This window comes from Rhinolophus sinicus, linkage group LG10 (genome assembly GCF_036562045.2).
Source record: "Rhinolophus sinicus isolate RSC01 linkage group LG10, ASM3656204v1, whole genome shotgun sequence".
Taxonomy (NCBI): domain Eukaryota; kingdom Metazoa; phylum Chordata; class Mammalia; order Chiroptera; family Rhinolophidae; genus Rhinolophus; species Rhinolophus sinicus.
Window position 1 is genome coordinate 35121516 of NC_133759.1, and position 26090 is coordinate 35147605.

General features: G+C 36.5%; 1 protein-coding gene across 6 annotated transcripts in view; it reads left to right on the forward strand.

Annotated features, from left to right (window-relative positions):
* PPP2R3A (protein phosphatase 2 regulatory subunit B''alpha) overlaps positions 1-26090 on the forward strand; it is a 142018-nt gene that overhangs the window by 106965 nt on the left and 8963 nt on the right. For all 6 annotated transcript variants that reach the window (XM_074312883.1, XM_074312882.1, XM_074312885.1 and 3 more), the window contains 3 exons: positions 9149-9324; positions 9846-9964; positions 13060-13166. In XM_074312883.1, coding sequence (XP_074168984.1) covers positions 9149-9324; positions 9846-9964; positions 13060-13166 — 402 coding nt within the window. The remainder of the gene's footprint in view (positions 1-9148; positions 9325-9845; positions 9965-13059; positions 13167-26090) is intronic.

Below are 26090 nucleotides of genomic sequence, written 5' to 3' on the forward strand. Positions count from 1 at the left end.
AGGTTAGAAAAATCATCGCCAAAGACCTATGTCAAGTACCTTATCACCTATTTTCTTCCAGGAGTTTTATGGTTTCAGGTCTTACATTCAAGTCTTAAATCCATTTTGAGTTAATGTTTGTATATGGTGTAAGATACGGGTCCAGCTTCATTCTTTGCAGGTGGCTGTCCAGTTTTCCCAACACCATTTATTGAAGAGACTATCCATTTCCCCATTGTATATGCTTAGCTGCTTTGTCATAAATCAATTGACCATATAGGACAGGGTGTATTTCTGGGCTCTCTATTCTGTCCTGTTGATATGTTTCTGTTTTTATGCCAATACCATACTGTTTAGATTATTAAGCTTTGTAGTGTATTTTGAAGTTGGATAGCCTCCAGCTTTGTTCTTGCTTTGGCTTTTCACATTCTTTTGTGGTTTGCACAAATTTTAGGATTTTTTTTTCTATTTCTTTGGAAAATGCCTTTGGAATTTTGATGGGGATTGCATTGAATCCATAGATTGCTTTGGGTAGTATGGACATTCTAACAATATTAATTCTAACAGCCCATGAACATGGAATATCTCCCCATCTACGTGTATCTTCATTTTCTTCCATAACTGTTCTATAGTTTTCAGAGTACAGATCTTTTACCTCCTTAGCTAAATTCATTCCCAGGTGTTTTATTCTTTTTGGTGCAATTGTAAATGAGATTATTCATTTCTCTTTCTACTAGTTGTTAGTTATAGAAATGCAACAGATTTTTGTATATTGATTTTGAATCCTGCAACTTTTCTGAGCTCATTTGTTAGTTCTGACAGTTTTTTGGTGGAGTCTTTAGGGTTTTCTATATATAATAGCATGTCATCTGTAATTAATAATTTAACTTCTTCCTTTCCAATTTTGGTGGCTTTTATTTCTTTTTCTTCCCTAATTGCTCATTAGGACTTCCAGTAGTGTACTGAATTAAAGAATAGATATAGATATCCTTGTCTTGTTCTGAATCTTAGAGGAAAAGCTTTCACCTTATCACCATTGAGTGTGATGTTAGCTGTGATTTTATCATATATGGTCTTTATTATGTTGCGGTACATTCCCTCTGTACCTATGTTGTTGAGAGTTTTTTTTAATCATAAATGAATATTGAATTTTGTCAAATACTTTGTATCTACTTAGATAATCATTATTATATCCTTTATTTTGTTAATGTGTATCACATTGATTTTGAACCATCCTTGTATTGCTGTACTAAATCCCACTTGATCGTAGTGTATGACCTTTTTACTGTATTGTTGAATTCAGTTCTGTAATATTTTGTTGAGGATTTTTACATTGCGAGGTAGGACAATTAAGTTCACGAACTCATCCTAGAAAAAATGCTTCATACCTCATTGCTGAATATCACTATGGTCACCTTCAAAGTACTCCCTTGGGAAGCTATGTACCAACGCCAGTGCCTAGTTCACCCTTCAGAGCAATTTTGGAACACTTTTTCTGGAATGGCCATCAGAGCTGTCATCATATTACCCTTGATGTCCTGAATGTCATCAAAATGTCTTCCTTTCAATATTTCCTTTATCTTCAGGTAAAGAAAGAAGTCACGGGGGGCCAGATCAGGTGAGTAGGGAGGGTGTTCCAATAGAGTTATTTGTTTACTGGCTAAAAACTCCCTCACAGACAGTGCTGTGTGAGCTGGTGCATTGTCATGATGCAAAAGCAATGAATTGTTGGCAAAAAGTTCAGGTCATCTAACTTTTTCACACAGCTCTTTCAGGACTTCCAAATAGTAAACTTGGTTAACTGTCCAACTGGTACAAATTCATAATGAATAATCCCTCTGCTATCAAAAAAGGTTAGCAAGGGCCGGCCTGGTGGCTGAGGCGGTTAGAGCTCCATGCTCCTAACTCCGAAGGCTGCCGGTTCGATTCCCACATGGGCCAGTGGGCTCTCAACCACAAGGTTGCCGGTTCAACTCCTTGAGTCCCGCAAGGGACTTTACCAGGAAAGCTGTCTGGTCCTGGACTTTTGTTTGTTGAGATGTTTTTGGTTCAGTCTCCTTACTAGTAATCATCTATTCAGATTTTTCTGTTTCTTCATGATTCATTCTTGGTATGTTATATGTTTCTAGGAATTTACCCATTTCTATTAGGTTGTCAAATTTGTTGTGGTATCATTGTTCATAGTAGTCTCTTGTAATCCTTTGTATTTCTGTGGTATCAGTCACAACATTTTCTTTGCTATTTCTGATTTTATTTATTTGAGACCTCTCTTTCTTTTGATGATTTTACCTAAAGGTTAGTCAATTTTGTTTCTGTTACAAAAGAACCACTTCTTAGTTTCATTGATCTTTTTAATTGTCTTTTTAGTCTCTATTTCATTTATTTCTGCTCTGATCTGTGTTATTTCCATTTTTCTACTAACTTTGGGCTTCATTTCTTTTTAGTACCTTAAGTTGTGATATTAGGTTGTTTATTTGAGATTTTTTCTTGACATATTTATTCATTGCTTTGAAGATCCTTCATAAAACAGCTTGTGCTGCATCCCATAGTTTTGCTTTGTTGAATTTCCATTTTTATGTGTTTCAAGATATTTTTTGCTGTCTCTTGATTTCTTCTTTGACCTATTGGTTGTTACATAGCATGTCGTTTAATCTCCACATATTTGTGAAATTTTTGGTTTTCTTCTTGTAATTGTTTTCTGGTTTTGAAGTTATGACCAGAAAAGATGCTTGATATGATTTCAGTTTTAAATTTATTGAGACTTGTTTTGTGGCCTAATATATGACCTGTCATGTAGAAAGTTCCATGTGCATTTAGAAGAATGTGTATTCTGTTGCTTTTGGATAGAATGTTCTGTACATATCTGTTAAGTCCATTTTGTCTATCATGTTATTTAAGGCCAATGTTTCCTTACTGATTTTCTCTCTGGGTGATCTGTCCATTTGCTGAATGTGGGGTATTAAAGTCCCCTACTATTATTGTCATACTGTCTATGTCTCCATTTGGGTCGGGTAATATTTAGTTTATATATTTAGATGCTCCTAAGTGTTGGTTGCATAAATATTTACAAATGTTATATCTTCTTGTTGAATCGATCTCTTTATTATTCTGTAATGTCCTTCTCTGTCTTTTATTACAGTCTTTCTTTTAAAGTTTTATATGATATAAATATAGCTACCCCAGCTCTTATTTGGCTTCCATTTGCAGGGAATATTCTTTTCCATGCCTTCACTTTCAGTTGTGTGCGTCCTTACATCTGAACTGAGTCTCTTGTAGTCTACATATAGACGGGTCTTGTTTTCTTATTCAGCCCCTCTGTTACTTTTGATTGGAGAATTTAGTCTATTTGCACTTAAATAATTATTGATAGATATGTACTTATTACCATTTTATTGTTTTCTTGCTGTTTTTAGTCCCTTGCTGTTTTTTAGTTCCTTTATTCTCATGCTCTTTGTGGTTTGATGACTTTCTTTATTGGTATGCTTAGGTTCCTTTATCTTTTGTGTATGTACTCTATGGTTTGTGGTTACTGTGACGCTTACATATAACATATTAAAAAGTCTCAGTTCATAAGAACTTAAGTTTGAACACATTCTAATGCTCTACGTTTTTACTCTCCCCCTTTCACAGATTTCTGTTTTGATGTCACATTTTATATCTTTTTTATTGTGTATCCCTTAACTAATTATTTTAATTATAGTTATTTTTACTACTTTTGTCTTTGAACCTTTATATTAGCTTTATAACTGATTAATCTACCACCTATACTATATACAGAGGGCACCAAAAAAATATATGCACATTTTAAGAAAGGAAAAAAAATTGTATTAAATTACACTGATAGTAACTAGTTTGAGACCTCTTGTAATTGCAGAAGTCAAACATGACTTGTAGTCGTCTTTTGTTATTGGTATATATTGAGTATTACAATTTTAATATAATTTTTTCCTTTCTTAAAATGTGTATACATTTTTTTTTTGCACCCTCTATTTACCTTTAGCAGCAAGATTTATACCTTCATGTTTTCTTGTTACTAATAAGCACCATTTATTTTCAGCTTAAAGAAAGTCCCTTTATCATTCTTATAAGGCCAGTTTAGTAGTGATGAACTCCTATAGCTTCGCTTCAGGAAAACTCTCCTTCAATTTGGATTGACAGCTTTGCCAAGTAGAGTATTCTTGATTGGAAGTTTTCTTTTTGTTGCACTTTGAATATATTTTCCCACTCTCTTTTGGCCGGCAAAGTTTCTGCTGAATATTCTGCTGCTGGTCTTGGGGCTGTTCCCTTGTACATAAGAAGTTGTTTTTCTCTTGCTGCTTTTAAGTTTCTCTTCTTGTCTTTAACTTTAATTACAATGTGTCTTGGAATGGGTCTTTTGGATTACTCTTATTTGGAACTCTCTGGGCTTCCTGGATATGGATGTCTATCTCCTTCCTCATGTTAGGGAAGTTTTCAGCCATTAGTTCTTCAAATAAGTCTTCTGCCTCTTTCTCTCTTCTCCTTCTGGAACCATGGTAATGCGAATGTTAGTCTGCTTGATGTTGTCCCGTAAGTTCCTTAAGCTATTCACTTTTTTCATTCATTTTTCTCTTTGCCACTCTAATTGGGTGTCTTCAAGTTGAATGATCCTTTCTTCTGCTTCATCTTGTCTGCTATTGAACCCCTATAAATTATTTTTCAGTTGAGTTATATTCTTCAGCTCTGACTTCTATTTGGTACTTTCTTATATTTGTATTCTCCATCTCTTCGTTGAAGTTCTCACTGTCTTCATTCTTTCTCCTGTCAAATTCGGTGAGCATTTTTAATGAACATTATTTTGAACTATATCAAGTAAATCACTTATCTCTGTTTTATTAAGGCATATTTCTGAAGTTTAATTTGTTCTTTAGTTTGGAACAGAATCTTTTGCTTCTTCATTTTGCTTGACTCTATATGTTGGTTTCTGTGGGTTAGATACCATAGCCACCTCTACTACTCTTGAAGTAGTGGCCTCACGTAGGAGATAAACCTTATTGTTCAACCCTGACTTAGCTCTTGGTTGTCTCTCAAATGTTTATGATTGTCCAGGCAGGCTTTTTTATTTTTAATGGCTCCAAGTAGTTGAGGGTGTGCCAGGACCTGTCAGTGTCACAAAGGGGAGCACCGCAGCACCTAGATTCAGGCTGATCGAAAGGCAGACTCTCAGGCGGCAGCATTTGAATTATACAAATATATACAGTCCTGTGGGACTTCAGCAGAAGCCTCGCTGGCTTCCAGCAAGATCTAGGTGATCTGGAGGTGTCCTCTGGATAGCAGTCACAAAAATCCAGGCACCAGACCAGTGTATAAGCTTCTTTCTGGGAGATAGCAAGCTGAAGTGAGGCAGAGGGAGAGCGCAAAGATGGTGTCCACCAGCCTGTGTTCCCTGAAAGCACCTCCATAGGCCCCTGTGTGTGTCAATCATGAAGCCTGCCACTCGGGCCAAAGCTCCAACACAAGCAAATAGGCAAATAAGCAAGTAAGACCAGGGATGTGTGTCAGTCTGCTGTATGCTCTGGGTGTGCAGCCTGCCAAGAACTGTCTCTCTGATTGTTATAGTTTCGTGGGACCAAGGAATGGAAGTCACCCTGGCCACCAGAGCCAGGTGATCAATGGATGTCCTCTCGGCAGCAGCCATAAGAACCCTGGCTCCAGGTGTAAAAATCGGGCCACCAGATGTGTATAAAAGCTCCTCTCTGGGAGATACTGACACTGGAGCACAGCAGAGAGAGAGGGTAAAGATAGTGCCCACCCTCTGAGCTTTCTGGAAAAGGATTACACTCAGCCCTTAGATGTGTGTTAATTAAAAGCCTGGCCCCCTGGCTGCAGCTATGATTTAAAAAAAAAAAAAGACAGGTTTCTTTCACACAGAACGACTGAGCTCCTATTTCTGTTGCCTCTTACTGTGCCCTGGGGATGGCAGCCATTTCAAAACTCTTTCTCCATTGGTTACAAACTTGTGAAACCTGTGAGCATCAGCTTCGCTAGCCACGACAGCTAGACATTCTAGAGATTTCCCTAGCAGCAGCTGCAAAAATCGAAAGAGACAAGAGTATAAGCTCCTTTCTAGGTGCGACCAGCCAGCCAGAGTATGGCAGGGGTAGTTCAAAGACTGTGTCCACCAGCCTCCATTCCCTGAGAGCACCTCCGTAGGTTCCTAAACATGTGCCAAACCAGAAGCCTGCACTTCAGGCCCAAGGTCCTGGACAAGCAAATAGGCCTTTTGAACATAATGACTGGAAATGCATTTCAGTCTGCTGTCTGCAGGGCCTGGGAGTGGTAGTCTGTCAAGCGCTTTCTCCAACTGTTATCTCCCATGGGACCCAGGAACACAGGGCCCCACTGTCCCCTGAGCGGCAGCTGCAAAAAAAAAACCCCAGGAAAACAGGGCACTAAAATAAAAACTGTGTGTAAAAACTCCCTTTTGGGAGATACTGGTGCTCTGGAGTGTGCACAGGGAGAGCACGAAATGGCACCTACTGGCCGGAGTCAGGCAAAGGGGAGTGTAAAGATGGCACCTGCTAGCCTCCATCCCCAGAGACGACCCCAGCAGACCCCTACATGTGTATTAAATTAGATGCCTGCCCCTTAGGCCGACGCTTTAAGGTAAGGAAATGAGTCTCTTTCACAGAAAGTCTGAGTGCCTCCAATGGCTGCTTCTGCACTGGGCCCTGCTGCGGGTAAGTCCGAGAATGGGAGCCCCTAAAGAGCGGGTTCTCACTTCATTGTACTCTTACTGGTCTCATGGATGCAATCCTGGTTAGTTTTCAAAGCTAGATGTTTTGAGGAGTTGTCTCTTATAATAGGTCTTAAAAGTTGGGGTGCCCAATGTGGGTTTCAAATCCTTCACTCCTCAGGGAGAAGTGCCGAGTTTTGAGTTCCTCCCAATTGTGGGTCACCGCATCAGGGGTGGGATTTATGGCAAGAGTATGTTTTAGCCTCTCCTACCCGCTTTGATGTGGGTTTTTCTTGTTGCCCAATGTGTAGGAGTTGCTCAGTTAATTTTTAGGGTTTTTTAATGAAGAAATTGCTACTTATGTAGCTGCTGATTTGGTGTGTCTGTGGAAGGGGGTGAATTTCGGATATTCCTACCTCGCCACCTTAAACTGGAACTGTGAAATCAGTATCTTGAAGAGGTATCTGCACTCCCATGTTGATTACATTATTCACAATAGGCAAGGTATGGAATCAACCTCAATGTCCCCAGTAGATAAATGAATAAAGAAAATGCGCGCATATGCACAGACACAGTGGAATATTATTAGGCCTTTAAAAATAAGGAAATCCTGTCATTTGCAACAACATGGATAAACCTGGAATACATTATGCTAAATAAGCCAGGCAAAGAAAGACAAACACTGCATGATCTCACTTATATGCAGAATCTAAAAAATGTCGCATTCATAGAAGCAGAATACAGTGGTGGTTACCAGAGGCTGGGGGGGAGGGGTGAAATATGGAGATTTTGGTAAAAGGGTACAAAGTTGCAGTTATGTAGGATGAATAAGTCTAGAAGTGTGATGTACAGCATGATGACTATAGTTAATACTGTATTGAATACTGGAAATTTGCTAAAAGAATATATTTCAGGTCCTCTAATTCCCCTCCCCCTCAAAAAAATGGTAACTTTGTGAGATATGTTAAGTAGCTTTACTGTAGTAATCGTTTCACTATTTATATCAAATTATCTCTTTGTACACCTTAAATGCATACAATTTTTATTTAAAATATTAAAGAAGAAAAAATTTAAATAAAATTAGAAGATTTTAAAAAGTAAAAAGAAACAAAATTAATTTTAAATATACATTTTATTTAACCCACTATATCTAAAATGTTATTTCAACATGTGGTCAGTATAAAAATACTGATGTTTTACTCTTCTCTTTCATCCTGTCTTCAAAATCTGTTGTGTATTTGCACTTAAGATACCTTCAATTGTACTAGCATGTGGCTGATGGCTACTGCAGTGTGGCTAGTGGCTCCCATGTTGGACTATGCGCATTTGAATAACAGGAGCTCCAGAAAAACAGAATGAATAAGGGGAAAGAGAGGCAGGAAAGAAATAAAACACTTTTTAAGAAAATTTTCAAGAACTTAAAGAATACTAGTTTCCAAATTGAGCAGGCTGTTAGAAAGACCAGCAAAATAGATGAATTAGACCCAGACCAAGTACTTCATAATGATATTTCAAAACACCAGGGACTCAGAAACCTCTATAGGCTTCAAAGAATATAAAAAATAAACAGTTTATAAAGGATCAGATATCAACATGACTTTATACTTCTCAACAATAACAGAGCTAGAAGGCAATGGATCATTGCCTTTAAAATCCTGAAGGACAGGCACCACCAAGCTGTAATTCTATTAACTAGCCAAACTACTAACCAAGTTAGTGGGTAGATAAAAGGTATTTTCAACTATCCAAGATCTCAAAGAATTTAACTGCCATTCTACTGAAGGATGTATTACACTAAACAAGGCAGTAAACCAAGAACGATGGAAATGTGAGATACAACAAACATGAGAAAGGTGAAAGGAATCCCTAGGATGAAACTGTTAACCAGGCCTAGAGAACAACTAGTCCAGATCAGAGTAGGTCAGAAGGAACTAAGAAAGACATCATCAAGAAAATCCAATTGATACAATACCTGATGGGAGTGATTATGGATGTAGAAAACTGGCAGAGATTTTGGGGTTGAATTAGTAATACATACACAGAAAACTAAGCAAATAAAAGATAACCAGGAAGCTATAAATTCTGAATGTTGAGTATTTATATTAGGAGGTTAGGAAGGGCATGTAGGTAAAGTGGAATGAGGGGTAAAAGAACTAAAACCTCATCTTTCATAATGTGAAATTAATGCACGGTTTTTAAAATGAATGTAAGAAAGGAGCAATAATTTTATCTGAAAATAGGGAAATAAAAACCAAAATAATCAGATGTTGACAGTGGTTGGTTCTGGGGAAGGGAAAATAAAGGGAAGAATGGGTCTCTCATTTTTTTCTTACAAATTTTATAAAACTATGTCTTTCTAAGTCTAAAATATACATATATGTAACTTTTATTTAAAAAGAAACATGGGTACTAGTAAATCTGAGTGAATAAAGGATCTTTACCAGGCCATTGCTAATGAGTGTCCTTATTTCCTAGCATTGAGTATTGGTTCCGCTGCATGGATGTGGATGGGGATGGCGTACTCTCCATGTACGAGCTGGAGTACTTCTACGAGGAGCAATGTGAACGGATGGAAGCCATGGGCATTGAGCCTTTGCCATTCCATGATTTGCTGTGCCAGATGCTTGACCTGGTGAAGCCAGCCAGTGATGGTAAGATTGAGTAAAGGGCCATTTTCACTATTTACCTGTATAACAGAGTGGGGCACATAATCCTGATTGTCCTAAGTTGTTTAACTTTACACAGTCTTCCACATAGGCTTCCCAAATACAGAAGTATTTAAGTTTCTCCTTCACTGTTAGTGTAGCACTAACAATTGATAGCAAATCCTGTTTAAGAAATGGGATTTTTCCATAGAAACAGAAAGTAATTAGTAATTGCTGGGTTTTGGGGTAATGGGTAAAGGGAGATGGGGATGGTACATTGTTTCCTTTCGGGGTGAAAAAAAATATTAAGGAAATTGATAATGGTAATGGTTGCACAACATTGTGAATGTACTCAAAGCCACTGAATTGTACACTTTAAAATGGGAGATTTTATGTTATGTGAATTTTACCTCAAAAAAAGCAATGGGATTTTTATAATAAAATATACGTATACTTTTCAACTTCAGTAGAAGTTTTTTCACTTGCCAAAACAGCTCTTGGAATTCACCAGCTTTGTTTTCATGTAGGCAAAATAACTCTACGAGATCTGAAGAGATGCAGAATGGCTCACATCTTTTATGACACTTTCTTTAATCTGGAAAAATACTTAGACCATGAACAGAGAGATCCCTTTGCAATCCAGAAGGTACCAGTATAGTTTTAACTTCTATTTGAGGGCTGCAATATCAGGGGCTGTGTGCTACAGATTTTTAAAAAAAAAGGTCTTTTTCGGCAGGAATCTCAGTATTTAAAGAGAGAACATTTAAAACATTTCATCACATACTGGAAAGAGAGAATAAAGGATTTATCATTGAGTGAATTGTATGGCCTGTGTACTTACATATACATTAGAAGCTAGTTACAAAACATGTTTTTGAAAAAAAAATTGTACTAACTTTTAAAGAAATTTATCAGTAGGCACATCTGTATTAGAAAGTATATTGGGCTTGATTTAATTTGCACCATTCATTTCTGGGAGGCATGGTAAATATCTTTCTCCATCATAATGTAAACTAGAACCTCTCCAAAACAACCTTCAGATAATCTAACACTTTCTTAAGTGTTAATGATTGCTGTGCATGACTATCAGTTGGAAGTCATTTTACACCTGAATAGAGATGAGCATCTTTCCCTACAGACAAAAGCTGAGGACCCTCAGGAAACCCTAGACATGTTATCCATCTTCAAAAACAAACACACTAACAAAAAGCAGAATATCACCACTTCACCTTCTATGGTTACCTGTTTAAAAAGTAAAAGTTATGTTGATAGAAAAGGACCGTTTCAGTTGAGTCACACAGGAGTACAACCACAGGAAACTTTTACAGTCTTTTTCTTCCACATGTTGCATAACTGTTTGACCTAAATAGTAGTAAGAACACAAAGATCACCTTTTAAAAACAAATATTCTGCACCTGATCTTGGGGCATTATCACTAACCTAAAGTCACTATTATATTTCATTGAACTTAAGATGTCCCATTATTTTATATATCTTTAAGCAAGAAAAAACAATGCCAATTGTTAAGTCTAAGACGCATGCCAATTTCAGATATTAAAAGGGTGGGGTTGGGATTCTTACAATGGATTAAGTATAGTAATTAACAAATTATATGATCAGTTTTAGGTACTTGTATTCTTGTAGCCATAAGTAACTTTACATTCTAGAGTAGTGCTAACTCATTTTTATTATGGAAAAACATCATTTTAGCTGGAACATATAATCCAAGATGCTACCCATAATGTAGAAGGAAAAGAAAATGTATGGCCTTTTCCCCCTCATTTCTTTTATTTGTGTTACAAATTTTATTTTAAATTTATACCTTTAAATTTTACTTTTCTTTATAAGAGGTGGTAATTGTCAATGTTTGTTCGGATATGCAAAGAACATTATTAGTTAGAAAGTGCTCAATAAATTCCAGGCACTATGTTGAAGAGACACTGATTACATAGAGATGAAAAAGACTCAGTATATAAAGAATGGGTTATAGAGATGAAAAAGACAGAAGAGCAAACGGTGGCAACCAAGCATACGAGGTCTGACAATTAAGTTTGCGAACTCATCCTAGAAAAAGTACTACCTAACTCATTGCTGAATATCACTATGGTCACCTTCCAAGTACTCTTTTTTTTTGGAACTCTTTCTGGAATGGCCATCAGAGCTGTCATCGTATTACCCTTGATATCCTGAATGTCATCAAAATGTCTTCCTTTTAATATTTCCTTTATCTTCAGGTAAAGAAAGAAGTCACTGGGGGCCAGATCAGGTGAGTAGGGAGGGTGTTCCAATATAGTTATTTGTTTACTGGCTAAAAACTCCCTCATAGGCAGTGCCGTGTGAGCTGGTGCATTGTCGTGATGCAAGAGCCACGAATTGTTGGCGAAAAGTTCTGGTCTTTTTCGTCTAACTTTTTTACACAGCCTTTTCAGCACTTCTAAATAGTAAACTTGGTTAACTGTTTGTCCAGTTGGTACAAATTCATAATGAATAATCCCTCTGATATCAAAAAAGGTTAGCAGCATCGTTTTGACTCTTGATTTGGACTGATGGAACTTTTTTGGTCGTGGAGAATTGGCTGACTTCCATTGTGCACTTTGACGGTTTGTTTCAGGGTCATATTGGTACACCCATGTTTCTTGACCAGTGATAACACGGCCCAAAACATTGTCTTGCCTTTCCAAAAGGTCTTAGCAAACTTCGACTCTCCTTTGCTTTTGTTCATTGGTGAGCTCCTTCAGGACCATTTTTGAACACAGCTTTCTCATGCCAAGATTTTCAGTTAAGATTTTCCTGTTTCTCTATCAATGTTTACTTGGTCTGCTATGCTTCTCACAGTTGGCTGATGATTTTGACTCATAATTCACTGAAATTTTGCAATGTTTTCATCAATTCTGCTCATTACTAGCCGCCCTGACCTCTCTTCATCAAGTGACACATTCTCTCCCCTCAGGAAAACATTTAATCCATTTGTACACTGCTGTTTTCTTCATGGCGTTATCCCCATAAACTTGAACTAATAGGTCCCTGATTTCACTTCCACTCTTGCTAAGTTTAACAAGAAATTGAATGTTTATTCGTTGTTCTAGTTCAAGCTCAGACATTCTCACGATGGCACATAAAAACAAACATGCAACAACAATAATGAACACCACTCAGCAAGACCCCGCCACACATCGACACAAACACAGCTGTGAGACACTGATATACCCAGGTTATGAAACCTTACCGAGCTGTTTGTACAGTGCTGCCAAGGTAAGTCCACAGTGGCAAGTTCACGAACTTAATTGTCAGACCTCGTATACAGTATAGCGAAGGAAATTATTTCAGGAAGAAGGGCTGTTTTCAGGAATATAGCAGATGACTTGGTGTCTGAACTGGCTTTTAACGAAGCAGTAAAAATTTGCCAGAGGGAAGGATGGTACATTTCAGGCAGACATGCAACCACAAGTCACTCCAGATAGCTGCTGGACAAAGTGCCAGAGGCGAAGGGACTAGAGAAAGGTCTCTGATTAAAAGGTTAAAGACTGCAGCTACTGAACAGTTCGTTGTAATTTCACGATTGGAAGAGCAGAAAATCACTTCAGGAGTGTTATTTTAGCACCTCTTTCAACATGTTGAAACGAAACATTTTTCAGATAGGTTTTTTCAGTGATAAATAATGTTTGTGATGACCTAGCTCCAATTCTTAATCTTTGATTATTTTTGTTTCCTGTGGCTATATTCCTTCCTTCCAATCCTCAGGATGTTGAGAATGACGTGCCTGAGCCCTCCGACTGGGACAGGTTTGCTGCTGAAGAGTATGAGACTCTTGTAGCAGAGGAATCGGCGCAAGCACAGTTCCAGGAAGGGTGAGTGAATCTTCTTGTGTTTTACAGAACTTTTTTAGCAGGGGTAACCATATCAAGAATATTAAAAACACCTTTAAAATAAAGCTAGTAATCCTTGCCTATTTTTGCCATTTTTGAATATCATAAAAATGAGTGATTTTAAACAACTTTAGTTGAGTATTTCCCCCAGCAGCCTTCTCTTCCCTTCTTAACTAATTTCCTAAAAAGTCTTCTCATGTCCCATTTCCTTTAATAGAGTTGTACCTTTCAACAGAAACTAAGGTCATTGTGCATTCATACTCCTTTATTAGTGATGTAAGTAAACTCTACAAATATAGGAGAAGCCTAAACGAACTGAAGCTCTTTTAAATAATAAAGATGGTCATGTTTAAAACAAACCTTTATCATATTTCGTTTTCTGCATTCAACCCTGAACAGGAAGTAACTTCTACAAAAACTATAATAGTGCAAAATTCCATAAAAGGACCATGGTAAGAAATTAAATTATCTAAGGCTTTCACTGCTTAGAACATTTTAGTAACTTAATAATTTGTTGACTCTTTCCATCATCTTCCATTGACTCCTTTCCTAGTTCCTCTATTTCTTAGTCATTGTTTCTTTAAGGCTCTCAGTTAATACTTATTATTAATGTAATGCATTTTCCAATAGACAGTACAGTCATATGATTTAATATTCAAAGAAATAAAATAGTAAAAAAGTTTACTACTACCCAGTTCTCTCCAGAAGCAATCACTGTTATCATTTTCTTGTGTACCTTTCCAAAGACACACTATTTCTCCTCTTCACCCCTCACACGTTTTCACACACACACTCTCTCATATATGTGTATGTGTCTATACAGAGATATATATACACATATATACACATATATATGTGTATATATATAAAAGCAAATACACATATACATTATTTGTTTTCTCTTACACCCATGGTAGCATACTATATTTGTTTTTTCATAGCTTGCTTTTTCCAAATTTTATAAAGTTTCTGTTAATATAAGATGAATGAACTCTAGAGATGTGCTGTACAACATAGTTACATATAGTTACAAATATGGTATTGTACACTTTAAAATTTGTTAAGAGGATAGATCTTGTGTTTCTACCAAAAAAGGAACACAGGGAAAATTTTGGAAGTGATGGATATGCTTAGTACCTTGGTTGTGATAATGACATCACAGGTAAATACATATGTCCAAACTGATCAAGAGTTATTTATTAAACATGTATAATTTTTGTATATCAAGTAAACTTCAGTGAAGCTAAAAACAGTAACAGCAAAGATGGGAAGAACAGTATGGTGCACCAAACATTTGTATTTTATGATCACTGAAGTATAAATGAGGCTACACAAATATTTTGGGGGGTTTGAGTATGTAAGGAATAAATTAATAAAAGGATAACTGAAGCTTGTGGGGGAAAAAAAAACAATAAATTGAAGATTATTCCATAGATGTATCTAACAAATGTTCTAAGTTTTTACAGCTGCATAATATTCCAATGTGTAATTATACCATTATTTTACAGTCTGCTGTTCATGGACTGTATATTTCACTATTAGAAATATAATGTTTGGAATGAATAATTTTATAACATGTTATTTTATACACATGTAGGATAAATTTCTAGAAATGTAGCCAACAGGTAATAGCCTGCTTACAAAGACATAGGAAGATTTTAGAAAAACCAACAAAAAGTGATGCAGACACTCAAAATTAGCAACAGTGGTGAGCCATTTCCATTCTTACGTCTAAAAGGACAAGGAGATGAAACCATGACTAGAACCCAAAGATACCGTGCTTCCCCGAAAATAATAAGACCTAGCAGGACAATCAGCTCTAATGCATATTTTGGAGCAGAAATTAACATAAGACCCGGTCTTATATTTTATAGACTATAATTACTATAGTCTTATAGTAATATAAGACTTTAGTAATATAGTAATATAGTAAGTATAATAAAGACTATCGTAAAAGTCTTTATTAAGCCTTTATCTAATTATACCATAGTATAATAAAATCTATAGTAATAGTCTTTATATTACTAAATATATATACTAAAACTTTATATTACTAAATATATTTAGTAATATAGTAAGTATAATAAAGACTATAGTAATATAGACTTTAAAATAAGACCGGGTCTTATAGTAAAATAAGACAGTCTTATATTAATTTTTGCTCCGAAAGATGCATTAGAGCTGATTGTATGGCTAGGTCTTATTTTTGGGGAAACACATTATTAGCTATATGGAGAAGATCACCTGACAGGACTTGTGACCCTCTGTATTGGGATTTAGCCAATGTATGGCAACCCAAGTAATAGATAGCTGCTAGAATAAACACCTAATTTTGTTCTCCTCATATCCTTCAGTATCCTGCTAGCACTTCCCATTGGCTTCCTACCAGAAACCAGATGACAAGGGAGTCCACTGATGTGGTCCATTTATGTCAGCCTCCTGGGACACAGAGATAGGGGGATAGTAGATCTAGAAGGATAAATATAAAATATTCATCTCAGCAGAAGATGTTAAGTAGTCCTCCATAGAGACTGTATCATCTTTCACCTGTACCATTAAGTCTTAAATATATATTTTTTTAGAGTACTGAAGAAGCCATCACCAAACCACTTTCTTTAATATGGAGACTTCCTTAATGTGCTTAGCCACAAAACTGGGGCCTCATTTTTATGTCAATGACCTGAAAACCCTTAAAATCATTCATTGTTCATTGGTTATCCTGAGCTTGACCGTATCCTCTATATCCAAAGGAAAGACAAACAAGTGAATTCACAAGCCTGATTTAAAATTTTTGGCATTGAGCTTTCTTAGTAGGAATTAGGGCAAATTTACTGATCTTATGAAGCAACATCACTATTGTTAAGAACATCTATGAATGTCTGTAATAGTGAAAAGTTTGAGGCAATCTAAATATCTAATAAAAAGATTAATAAGTATCTAATAGGAAGATATATATACACAGTGCAATCCCATGGCACCATTGAAAATCATTTGTGTTGGGGTAGCCGGTTAGCTCAGTTGGTTAGAGTGTGGTGCTGATAACACCAAGGTTGCCGGTTTGATCCCTGCATGGGCCACTGTGAACTGCACCCTCCTTAAAAAAAAAAAATTAAAAAAAAATCATTTTGTCAATATATATTTCTTGACATCACAAAATAAAAACAGGGACATGGAAGAAAGCTTTCACAGATCAAGTAAAATGGAATAGGAAAGAACAAAAGTGGGCAGCCGGTTGGGTCAGTTGTTAGAGCACAGTGCTCATGACACCAAGGTCGCTGGTTCGATTCCCACATGGATCAGTGAGAAACATTATGGGCTTGAGCTTGGAGCTGAGCCGCCGGTGGGCAGCCAGTTTGCTCAGTGGTTGGAGCGCAGTGCTCATAGCACCAAGGTTGCCGGTTCGATTCCCACGTGGACCAGTGAGCTGCGCCCTCCACAACTAGATTGAAAACAACGACTTGACCTGGAGCTGAGCTGCGCCCTCCACAACTAGATTGAAAAGAAAAGAAAAGAAAAGAACAGAAGTAAATTTCAGGAAGAAAATTAGGTATACATAAAGAAAACAAAAGGGATCTAACTTATATGTATTAGATAGAACGTATGGAATAGAAAGAGAAATTCAAAGGTAATAGAAAACCTTTTAAATAAAAGAAGACCTTAATAGGAAAGCTCAGAAGTCACACCACATCCAGGAAATACTGATAAAGATTGACCCCAGATATGTGTGGTGAATTTACCAGAATTCAAAGAAAAATAAAAGTTTATTTGGGGGGCGGCGGAATTCCATTTTTTTAAAATGCAAGTCACCAAACAAGGGGTGAAAATCAGTCTTGCCTCAGACACCTCAGGTACTCAGATAGTCAGTAAAAATTAATACTAGCACACCATAAAACACTATTTACAACTTTCTCAAAGAAATTCTATACTCAAAAACTTTATACTAACCCAAAGTGACATTCAAGCGTGAAAACATAAATGGATATTTTCAAATATGTAAGAATTGGAGGGAATACAGCACTCAAGAACTCTTTTTTTGAAAGGACATAATCATAAAACCAAGAGACAAACCAAAATAAAGAGCCTGGAAATGGAGCAGCCATGGTGGAAAAGAAATAATAGTGTGTCCTCAGCATCAAAGCAGAACAAGAAGATTCCTTTCTTGGTTCCCTTAAATTTACAAGTCAGACAACTATAACTCAACAAAGGAGCCCTTGCTCAATGCACACAGATGCTTAAAAGATCCACACATTGGTACATCTGAAGGTGGGTATATCCAAACGAGTAGGGGAAGCAGGAAGAGGAGAAAGACAGAGATGGTGACCACAGATGCCACCCGCAGATGCAATTCGGCACCCACCACGTCTCCAAAGAGCACAGTAGCAATGGAGAAGTCAAGCTGCAGCCCTCACACTAGGGCCTAGAGTATAACAGGCAGAAGCAGTGTTCCTCTGAGAAAAGACATCTCTCTTCCCCCTTCCCCATCATGGCAGAGGTGGCTGGGAAGCCTTAAACACTACATTGGTGTTAACAGCCACTGCTGACGGGGTGTTGGAGCTGAGAAATCATGAACTTACCTCCTTTGTCCCATCCTTCCCAACAAAGCCCAGTAAAGCAGTGGCGATACCTCCAAAAACAGTGAGGCCAGCGACCACTAGTAAAAAGGAAGTAGCACTAAAAGCTCACAAAACCGGTTCTTTACCACCTGCTACATTTTCCCACCACAATGCCTATAACCCAGGCGAACCAGTCACGGGACACCCACCATCCCAGGGGGTACGTGGCCTTTTCCTTAACTGAAGCAAAGAGAAAACAAAAACTTGCTCTATAACACCATATATACTGGGGGGGGAAAGTACCCTTTCAACTTGCTGAATTGTTTAGAGCTCACTACCTCAAACGCGCAGTCAGAGAAACAATCCATTAAATACTATGAACAACCCAGATAACATGGGAACACAGAAAGAAAATGAAAAGTCTCCAGAAACCAAACTCAAACTTATGGAAGACTGTCACTTAAATGACAGAGTTTAAGACTGCAGTTGTAAAGAAGCTTAGTGAGATACAAGAGAACTCAGAAAGGCAGTTCAGTGACCTCGGGGATAAAAATAATGAACAAAACAAGTACTTTACGAAAGAGATTGAAACTATAAAAAAGAACCAAACAGAAATTCTGGAGCTTAGGAACAAAAAACGAGATGAGGAATGTGTTAGAAAGCACTGGCAACTGAGCAGACCATATGGAAGAGAGAATTATCAAGCTTGAAGACAGAAACTTAGAAAAGATCCAGGAGGAAGCGTTTTAAAAAATAGAAGTATACGAGAACTATCCGACTCCATTAGAAAGAGCAACATACAGATAATGGGTATACCAAAAGGAGAAAAGAGGGGAGAAGGGAAAAGAGAGCCTACTCAAAGAAATAATTGAAGAGAATATCCCAAGACTATGGAAATAACTGGACTTTATAACAGAGGAAACTAACAGAACACCTACTTATATCAACACTAAAAGACCTTCACCAAGACACATTTTATTCACACTGTCAAAAATTAATAACAAGGAAAGAATTTTCAAGGCAGCCAAAGGAAATCCTATTAGATTATCATCAGATTTTTCAGTAGAGACATTACAATCCAGGAGAGAGTGGAAAGAAATATTTAAAATATTGAAAGGAACTATCAGTCAAGGATAACATATCCAGCAGTACTCCTTTAGATATGAAGAAGAAATAAAGACTTCCCCAGACAAACGAAAGCTGAGAGAATCTACCTACCATCTCAAGACCTGCTTTACAAGAAACGTTGAAAGGAGCTCTTCAACTGGAAAGAAAAAGACAAAAGTATACATAACTTTGAGTAAGATGAGTAACAGAAGTAGGAAGTGGCAACTCAGGGTAATATATATGCTATGAATCGTTACTAGAATGGAGACTACAGATGCTGGTAAATTTATATGTATCTAACAATGACTAGAGTTAAAGTATGTCTTAAAAATTTAAAGTCAATCACTGAAAGAATAAAAATAAAATGGAAAACTTTCTAATCGTTTTTAGAAAAAGACAATTGATTATTAATACTGGGGGGGAAATGAGTAAAAAAAAAAAACTCAGTCTACTAAAGGTAACTGTTAATCAGCTTTCTTTTGGTGACTAGAGACCAAATTATTGGCATAATTTGGCATAAGCAAAAATTAATAATAAATAATTAGCAAAATGGAAATTACTGGCTTATAGAACTGAAAAACCCAGGAATATTACTGACTTTAGAGACTCAGACTTTATCTCTTTCATATCTTAGATAATGCTTTTCTTTCCTTCTTTCACTTTTCAAATATTTCATAAATGCTGACAAGAAAATCACCTAATAACTTCAAGTTCAAATAAAAGAAAATTCCTTTCCCACAAGTTCCAACAAAAGCTCAGAATTTGTATCCCTTTGGCTGGAATTGGCTTGGTTTGGGTCCAATCCCCGAACCAACTCCTGAAGGAGTTAGGCCTAGAAATAATCTTGGACAGGAGTCAAGTCCATCCAAACCATATGTTTTCCCAAGGAAAATTGGGAAAATTAGAGAATATGGCCAGAAAAAAAGGGAATGCTTTACCAATAAAGGAAAAACAGATGTGCACTATAGTAAAGAATAGACAAAAAGATAAAGACAGTACAAAATAAATAGCCAGAATACATCCAGATATAGTATCAATTACAAAACTCAGATTGGATTTAAAACATCCGACTGTATACTACTATTTAGGTTTGTACCTAACATAGAAGTAACAGTCAAATGAATTAAGTAACCAGAGGAAATCAGGTACGGATGGCAATGTTAACGAGACAATGTTAACGAGACAAATAGAATTCAAAACTTTAAAAAAGACCTACATATCAAGGGACGGCCAGATTGCTCAGTGGTTAGAATGCGGTGCTCATAACACCAACGTCATTGGTTCGATTCCCACTTGGGCCAGTGAGCTGCGCCCTCCACAACTAGATTGAAAACAGCTTGACTTGGAGCTGAGCTGAGCTCCCCACAACTGGATTGAAAAACAACTTGACATCCTAGAAAAACACAGTCCCCCAACATTCCTTAATTTAAAAAAATATATATGTACACAACTAGATTGAAAACGACTTGACTTGGAGCTGAGCTGAGCTCCCCACAACTGGATTGAAAAACAACTTGACATCCTAGAAAAACACAGTCCCCCAACATTCCTCAATTTAAAAAAATATATATGTATATTGCTATGCCTATCAATATTTCAACAGTTGTCCATGATAATAAGTTATGAACTTTATGCAATATACAAAACAAATCTGATAAAAATACAGGGGAAATTGACAAAGCTGTAGTCAGCAAATCAAATGGGTTAAAAATAATATAGAGAACTAGTATAAGCAAAAAATAAAAATAAACAAATACAGAACTAGTAAGCTGTCAGAGGTATTCAAATATATACTTGGTATCCAAAAAGTATACATGAAGCCACCACAAAAGTGCCTATGTATTAAAACATGAAGGAAATTCTAACAATTTTTTAAATTACTAGTATACAGGCTACAATTGTTATTTAAAATTTAACCTGAAATTAACAGCAGCAACAACAAACAATAAAATGCACATATCTGGAAAGTTAAAATGTTTTAAAATGTTAAATATTTTTCAAAATAACTGTTAAGCTAATGAAGAACTCAAAATACAAACTACAATCTTTTTAGAACCAGGCAATGAAAGCATTATATTTATTAAAATCTACAGGATATGAATAAGGGGAAATTTGTAACCTGTATATTGAAATAAATGAATTAGGCTATCTTTCATAGATGCTTTATGAAAAAGGATGGCAAAATAGACCCAAATAAAGTACATATAAGGAAGAAGTTGAGGCAATTTTATTTAAGCAAAACTCTATTTATACACACACACACACACACACACACACACACACACACACACATACACACAGAATCAAAGCATACTATGTGCCAAAGCACTATTCTAAATATTTTAATTCATTGGGTGCTCACAAAAACCCTATTTTGTAGATGCTGTTCCCATTTTACAGATAGGAAAACTGAACCACAGAAGATTAATTTGTCAAATCTACCAATATATAAAAAAAATAAGTGGGCTTTACCCCAAGATTGCAACAGTGGTTCAGCTTTACAAAATCTGTCCTTAACAGATTAAAGGAGAAGAAAAACATAAAATATAAACTGATTCTTTGAAAGCATATAAAATTTAATATATTTTCTGGTTTGGGAAAAAAATCTTAAAACTAAGCAAACGTGAGGAGAGCTTGTCCTTAACAGTTAAAGAGTATTAATCCCATACCCCAGAAATAACCAGTTAAAAGTATAATAGGGAAAAAAATCCCATTTTTAATATTTAAAAAAAAAAAGTGACTTGAAAAATATATATGAAGAATATATAAAATTTCATCGAAAGATATAAAGATCATTAGCCATGTTAAAATTAATTTATTAATTTGATATAATCCCCCTAAAATATGTTGTGGAACTTGATAAGCTAATTGTAAAACTTACATGAAACAATAAATACACAAGAATAGTAGTGAGTTTTGAAAGGAAACAAAGGAATGGTGGGGCACAGGGAAGTGTACTATTAAAAAGCCATAGCAGGGGGCCGGCCCTGTGGCTCAGGCGTTTAGAGCTCCATGCTCCTAACTCCGAAGGCTGCCGGTTTGATTCCCACATGGGCCAGTGGGCTCTCAACAAGGTTGCCAGTTCAATTCCTCGAGTCCCGCAAGGGACGGTGGGCAGTGCCCCCTGCAACTAAGATTGAACATGGCACCTTGAGTTGAGCTGCCTCCTGGATGGCTCAGTTGGTTGGAGCGCGGGCTCTCAACCACAAGGTTGCTGGTTCGACTCCCATAAGGGATAGTGGGCTGCGCCCCCTGCAACTAGAAAACGGCAACTGGACCTGGAGCTGAGCTGCGCCCTCCGCAACTAAGACTGAAAGGACAACAACTTGAAGCTGAACGGCACCCTCCACAACTAAGATCGAAAGGACAACAACTTGACTTGGGGAAAAAAAAAAAGTCCTGGAAGTACACACTGTTCGCCTTCCCCAATAAAATCTTTAAAAAAAAAAAAAAAAAAAAAGCCATAGCAATTTAACCTAGTATAGTATATATGCCTAAACAGAAAATTTATGCATAGCAATGTAGTATATCATAAAGATGTGTCTTAAATGTGTCAAAACCAACTAGTCAGTAAAATGTTGGCTGTCTGGTGGGGTGAAAAAAGTGCATATTAAACTAATGGGTGCATGCAAGTAGACTTTAAAAGCATAGAAGTAGTGGGAGAAAGTTATAAGAAAATTATTTATAAATTTGAGAATATTTAAAAAGTAACAAATTTTGTATCACAGTCAAAAGGCAGGCAAACTGGGTTGCATCAGCTGAACAATAGTTTTTTTTATAAATCAGTTTCTTCAAAATCAATAGTAAGAACATGAATAGGACCAATTCTAAATGGTAAAAAAAAAAAAAAAATTTCACCCAGGAAATAAACATGGATATTCCTATTTCACCAACAGTTAAAATGTAATAGATATAACTATTTTAACTGTATATACCTAACAAAACCCCAAAATACATGAAATAAAAATTGCCAGACATTTCAACAATGATAGTTGGGACAATCAGTAAGGATACAGAAGACTTGAACAACACGAAGTATTTGATCTAATCAGTATATACAGAACACAACTACAAAATAACAGGCAAATATAGATGTTTTTCATGTATGCATGGAACTTCTCTGGGATAGACCATGTTAGGTGAATAAAACCAGATTCAATAAACTCAAATGGATTACAGTGATATAAAGTATGTTGGACCATAATAGAAATAAATTAGAAATCAGTAACAGAAATCTGGGAACCCCCAAATATTTGGGAATTAAGTATCATACTCCTAAAGACATGTAGGTCGAAGAAGCCACAGGGAAATTTAAAATTAGCTCAAAATGAATGAAAATATTAAAATGTATGTGGTGCATTTAAAGTAGTGCTAAGAGGGATAGTCATGGCACAGGAAGGCCCTAACATCAATAATATAAGCTTCCACCTTAAGAAGCTGGGAAAAAGAGCAAACCAGATCCCAAATGAATAGAAAGAAGGAAATAACAAAGATCAGAGTAAAAATCCATGAAAACAGAAAATCGGAAACAATATGAAAGAATTGGTGCAATCAGCCCTCCATATCCGTGGTTCGTGGAATCTGCAGGCGTGAAACCTGGAGACATGGAGGACTGACTGCATGTTTGTTGGAAAAAAATCCACTTATAAGTGGACCTATGCAGTTAAAACTCATGTTTAACTCATGTTCAAGGGTTAACAGTAATGACAAAAGTAAATCAGTGGTTATCTGGGAAGAGGGGACAATGATTATAAAGGGACATGAGGAAACTGCTGGGGGTTGGATATTTTCATGATCTTGATGGTCGATGCTTTTACAAGTGCATATGAAAGTCAAAACTTATTAATTGTATACTTTAAATATGAGCAATTTATTGTATGTCAATTATACCTCAATAAATAAAAGGAAAAGACTATTAATATATGCAACAACATGGATAAATCTCTTAAAAATATCACTTTATGGGATACAAAAGACTACATATCATATGATTCCATTTATATGAAATTTCTAGAAAAGGCAAAAAGAGCCAGAAAGTAGATACGTGGTTGCCAAGTTCCAGGATTGAGTGGAAAGTGAGTGCAAACAGGAACAAGGGAGAAGAGCAGATGGAGATGAAAGTGTTCTAAAATTGGATTGTGATGATGGTTGCACAATTTAAAAAATTTATTAAAACACACCCATTGAACACTTAAAATCAGTGAACTCTATGGTACGTAAATTAAACTTAACTAAAACTTTTTTAAAACATGAGAGCCAAAAATGTTTAGCTTATTAAATTGGCAGCAATTTTTTAAAAGATAATTTTTTAAAGGAAATATTAATTCAATAAATATTTGCATTCATAATGTATACTAAGCATTATTGGATATTGGTGAACACAGACAGGATCCCTGCCTTAGCAGGAAACAGACAGATGCAATTAAAATAAAGCGGTCGTAACTGTTCTCGCAGAGGAAGCACACTGCAGTAAACACTTCACTCTAGGCTCACTGTGCAGTAAGGCAAGCACTTTCACACATTGCTGGGAGAAGCAAATTGGCCTAAATTCCCTGGAAAGTAATTTGACAATAGGATGTAACAACAGCCTGAATTTTATACCCTTTGACTACCAATTCTAATTCTGGGGATCCACTGTAATCAGAAATTTGGCTAGAATTGTTCAAACAATTGGCATTGGTCACAGGTAATTCTAAAATAAAAAAACACAAAGCAACACAAATGTACAACAGAATGGTTAAATAAGTCATGGTATCTATGTCATATTATGCAGATATTTAGATTTTATGCTTACGCAAAAACATGGAGAAAACAGGTTTACAAAATCATTTGTGATGTAATCTCAATATTAAAAGTGTGTTTATATGTATACACAAGCTAAAAGGCTCCATAATATTAACAGTGGTTAACTCTGGGCTGTGGGATTGCATATAATTTGGTTTTTAATATTGTTCTATAATTTATAAGGTTGATCTAATGAACATATATTACTTTAATAAACAGGAAAAAAGTTATTCGTTATTTGTTTACATAGGTAATATAAACAAATATCCACCACTCAGTCTTATCATTTAGTATATCCTTCTAGACATTTCTATGCAAATAGATAATTTGTTTTACAAAAATGGATTTTATGCTACATATATATTCTACTTTATCCATCCTGCTTTAAAGGAGGGATAGAGATAGCAGGCCTAAACACTTGGAAGCTTATTAGTCTAAAAAGAAGAGAGACTAATGGCAGCTTAAGAGAATAAATAATTGGCACAAGCAAAAGTGTTTCTAGTTGTAGTGCTCAGAGCAGGAACCAGTGTGCAAAGAGGGGAGAGAGGGGCAGCAAAGGGATGCAGACAGAAGTTCAGGTGAGGGGTCACAAGAGGAAATGTAGAGACCAGCTGTAGTGAAATTCTACCAGTGTATATGAGAGGCTTCTGCTGGACACCTCTCTTCTCATGTTGTGGGAGATAAGATAAGGCCTACATGTGGGTGATGAGGTCCCGAGGGGAGAGAAGCCTTATACAATAGCCACAGCCTGTAGAATGAGCACTAGAATGTCAACAAAGGAAAAGAAAGGCCTGTTTATAGTTGTTAATAGCTGACTGACATGGTTCAAAAGCAAAGCCAGACCCAGAATCCCAAGGCTACACCACTTATGGCTTCAACTTAAGATGAATTACAAGTAAATCAGGGTGAGTCTGACTGTCAAACACAAAATTACCAGACTCAAATGTTAGCGAGAGAAGAAGAATGGTGGCAGCATGGAAAGAGCAGAGGCTTAGGAGCCAGACAGATCTGCTTCTACCCACCACTCACCAGCTGGGCAGGTTATCTGACTCCTGAGGCTCAGTTTCAGGAGACAGCAGCAACAACCTTCCAAGGAGGTTGTGAGACTCTAAGATAATATATATAAACACCTGGCATATAGTAGATACCTGATAAATAGTAGCTATTACTACTATTACTATCCCGTGTATGGAAAGAGATGTAATATAACACCATGGTTACAAACACAGAATTTGGAGTTAGACAAACCTAACAAATTCAAATCCTTGCTCTCAGTCACTAGCTGTACAATCCCAGGCACCCAAGCTTCAGCATCCCTTATACTACGGTGAGGATCCCACCTGCCACCCCGAACTGTTTTAAGGATTAAATAGTATGTTTATATTACGCCTTTATGGAATCAGTAAACAATGGCTGTTACAACTTCTATTCTTGGCCACACTACATAACCTCTCAACTAGAA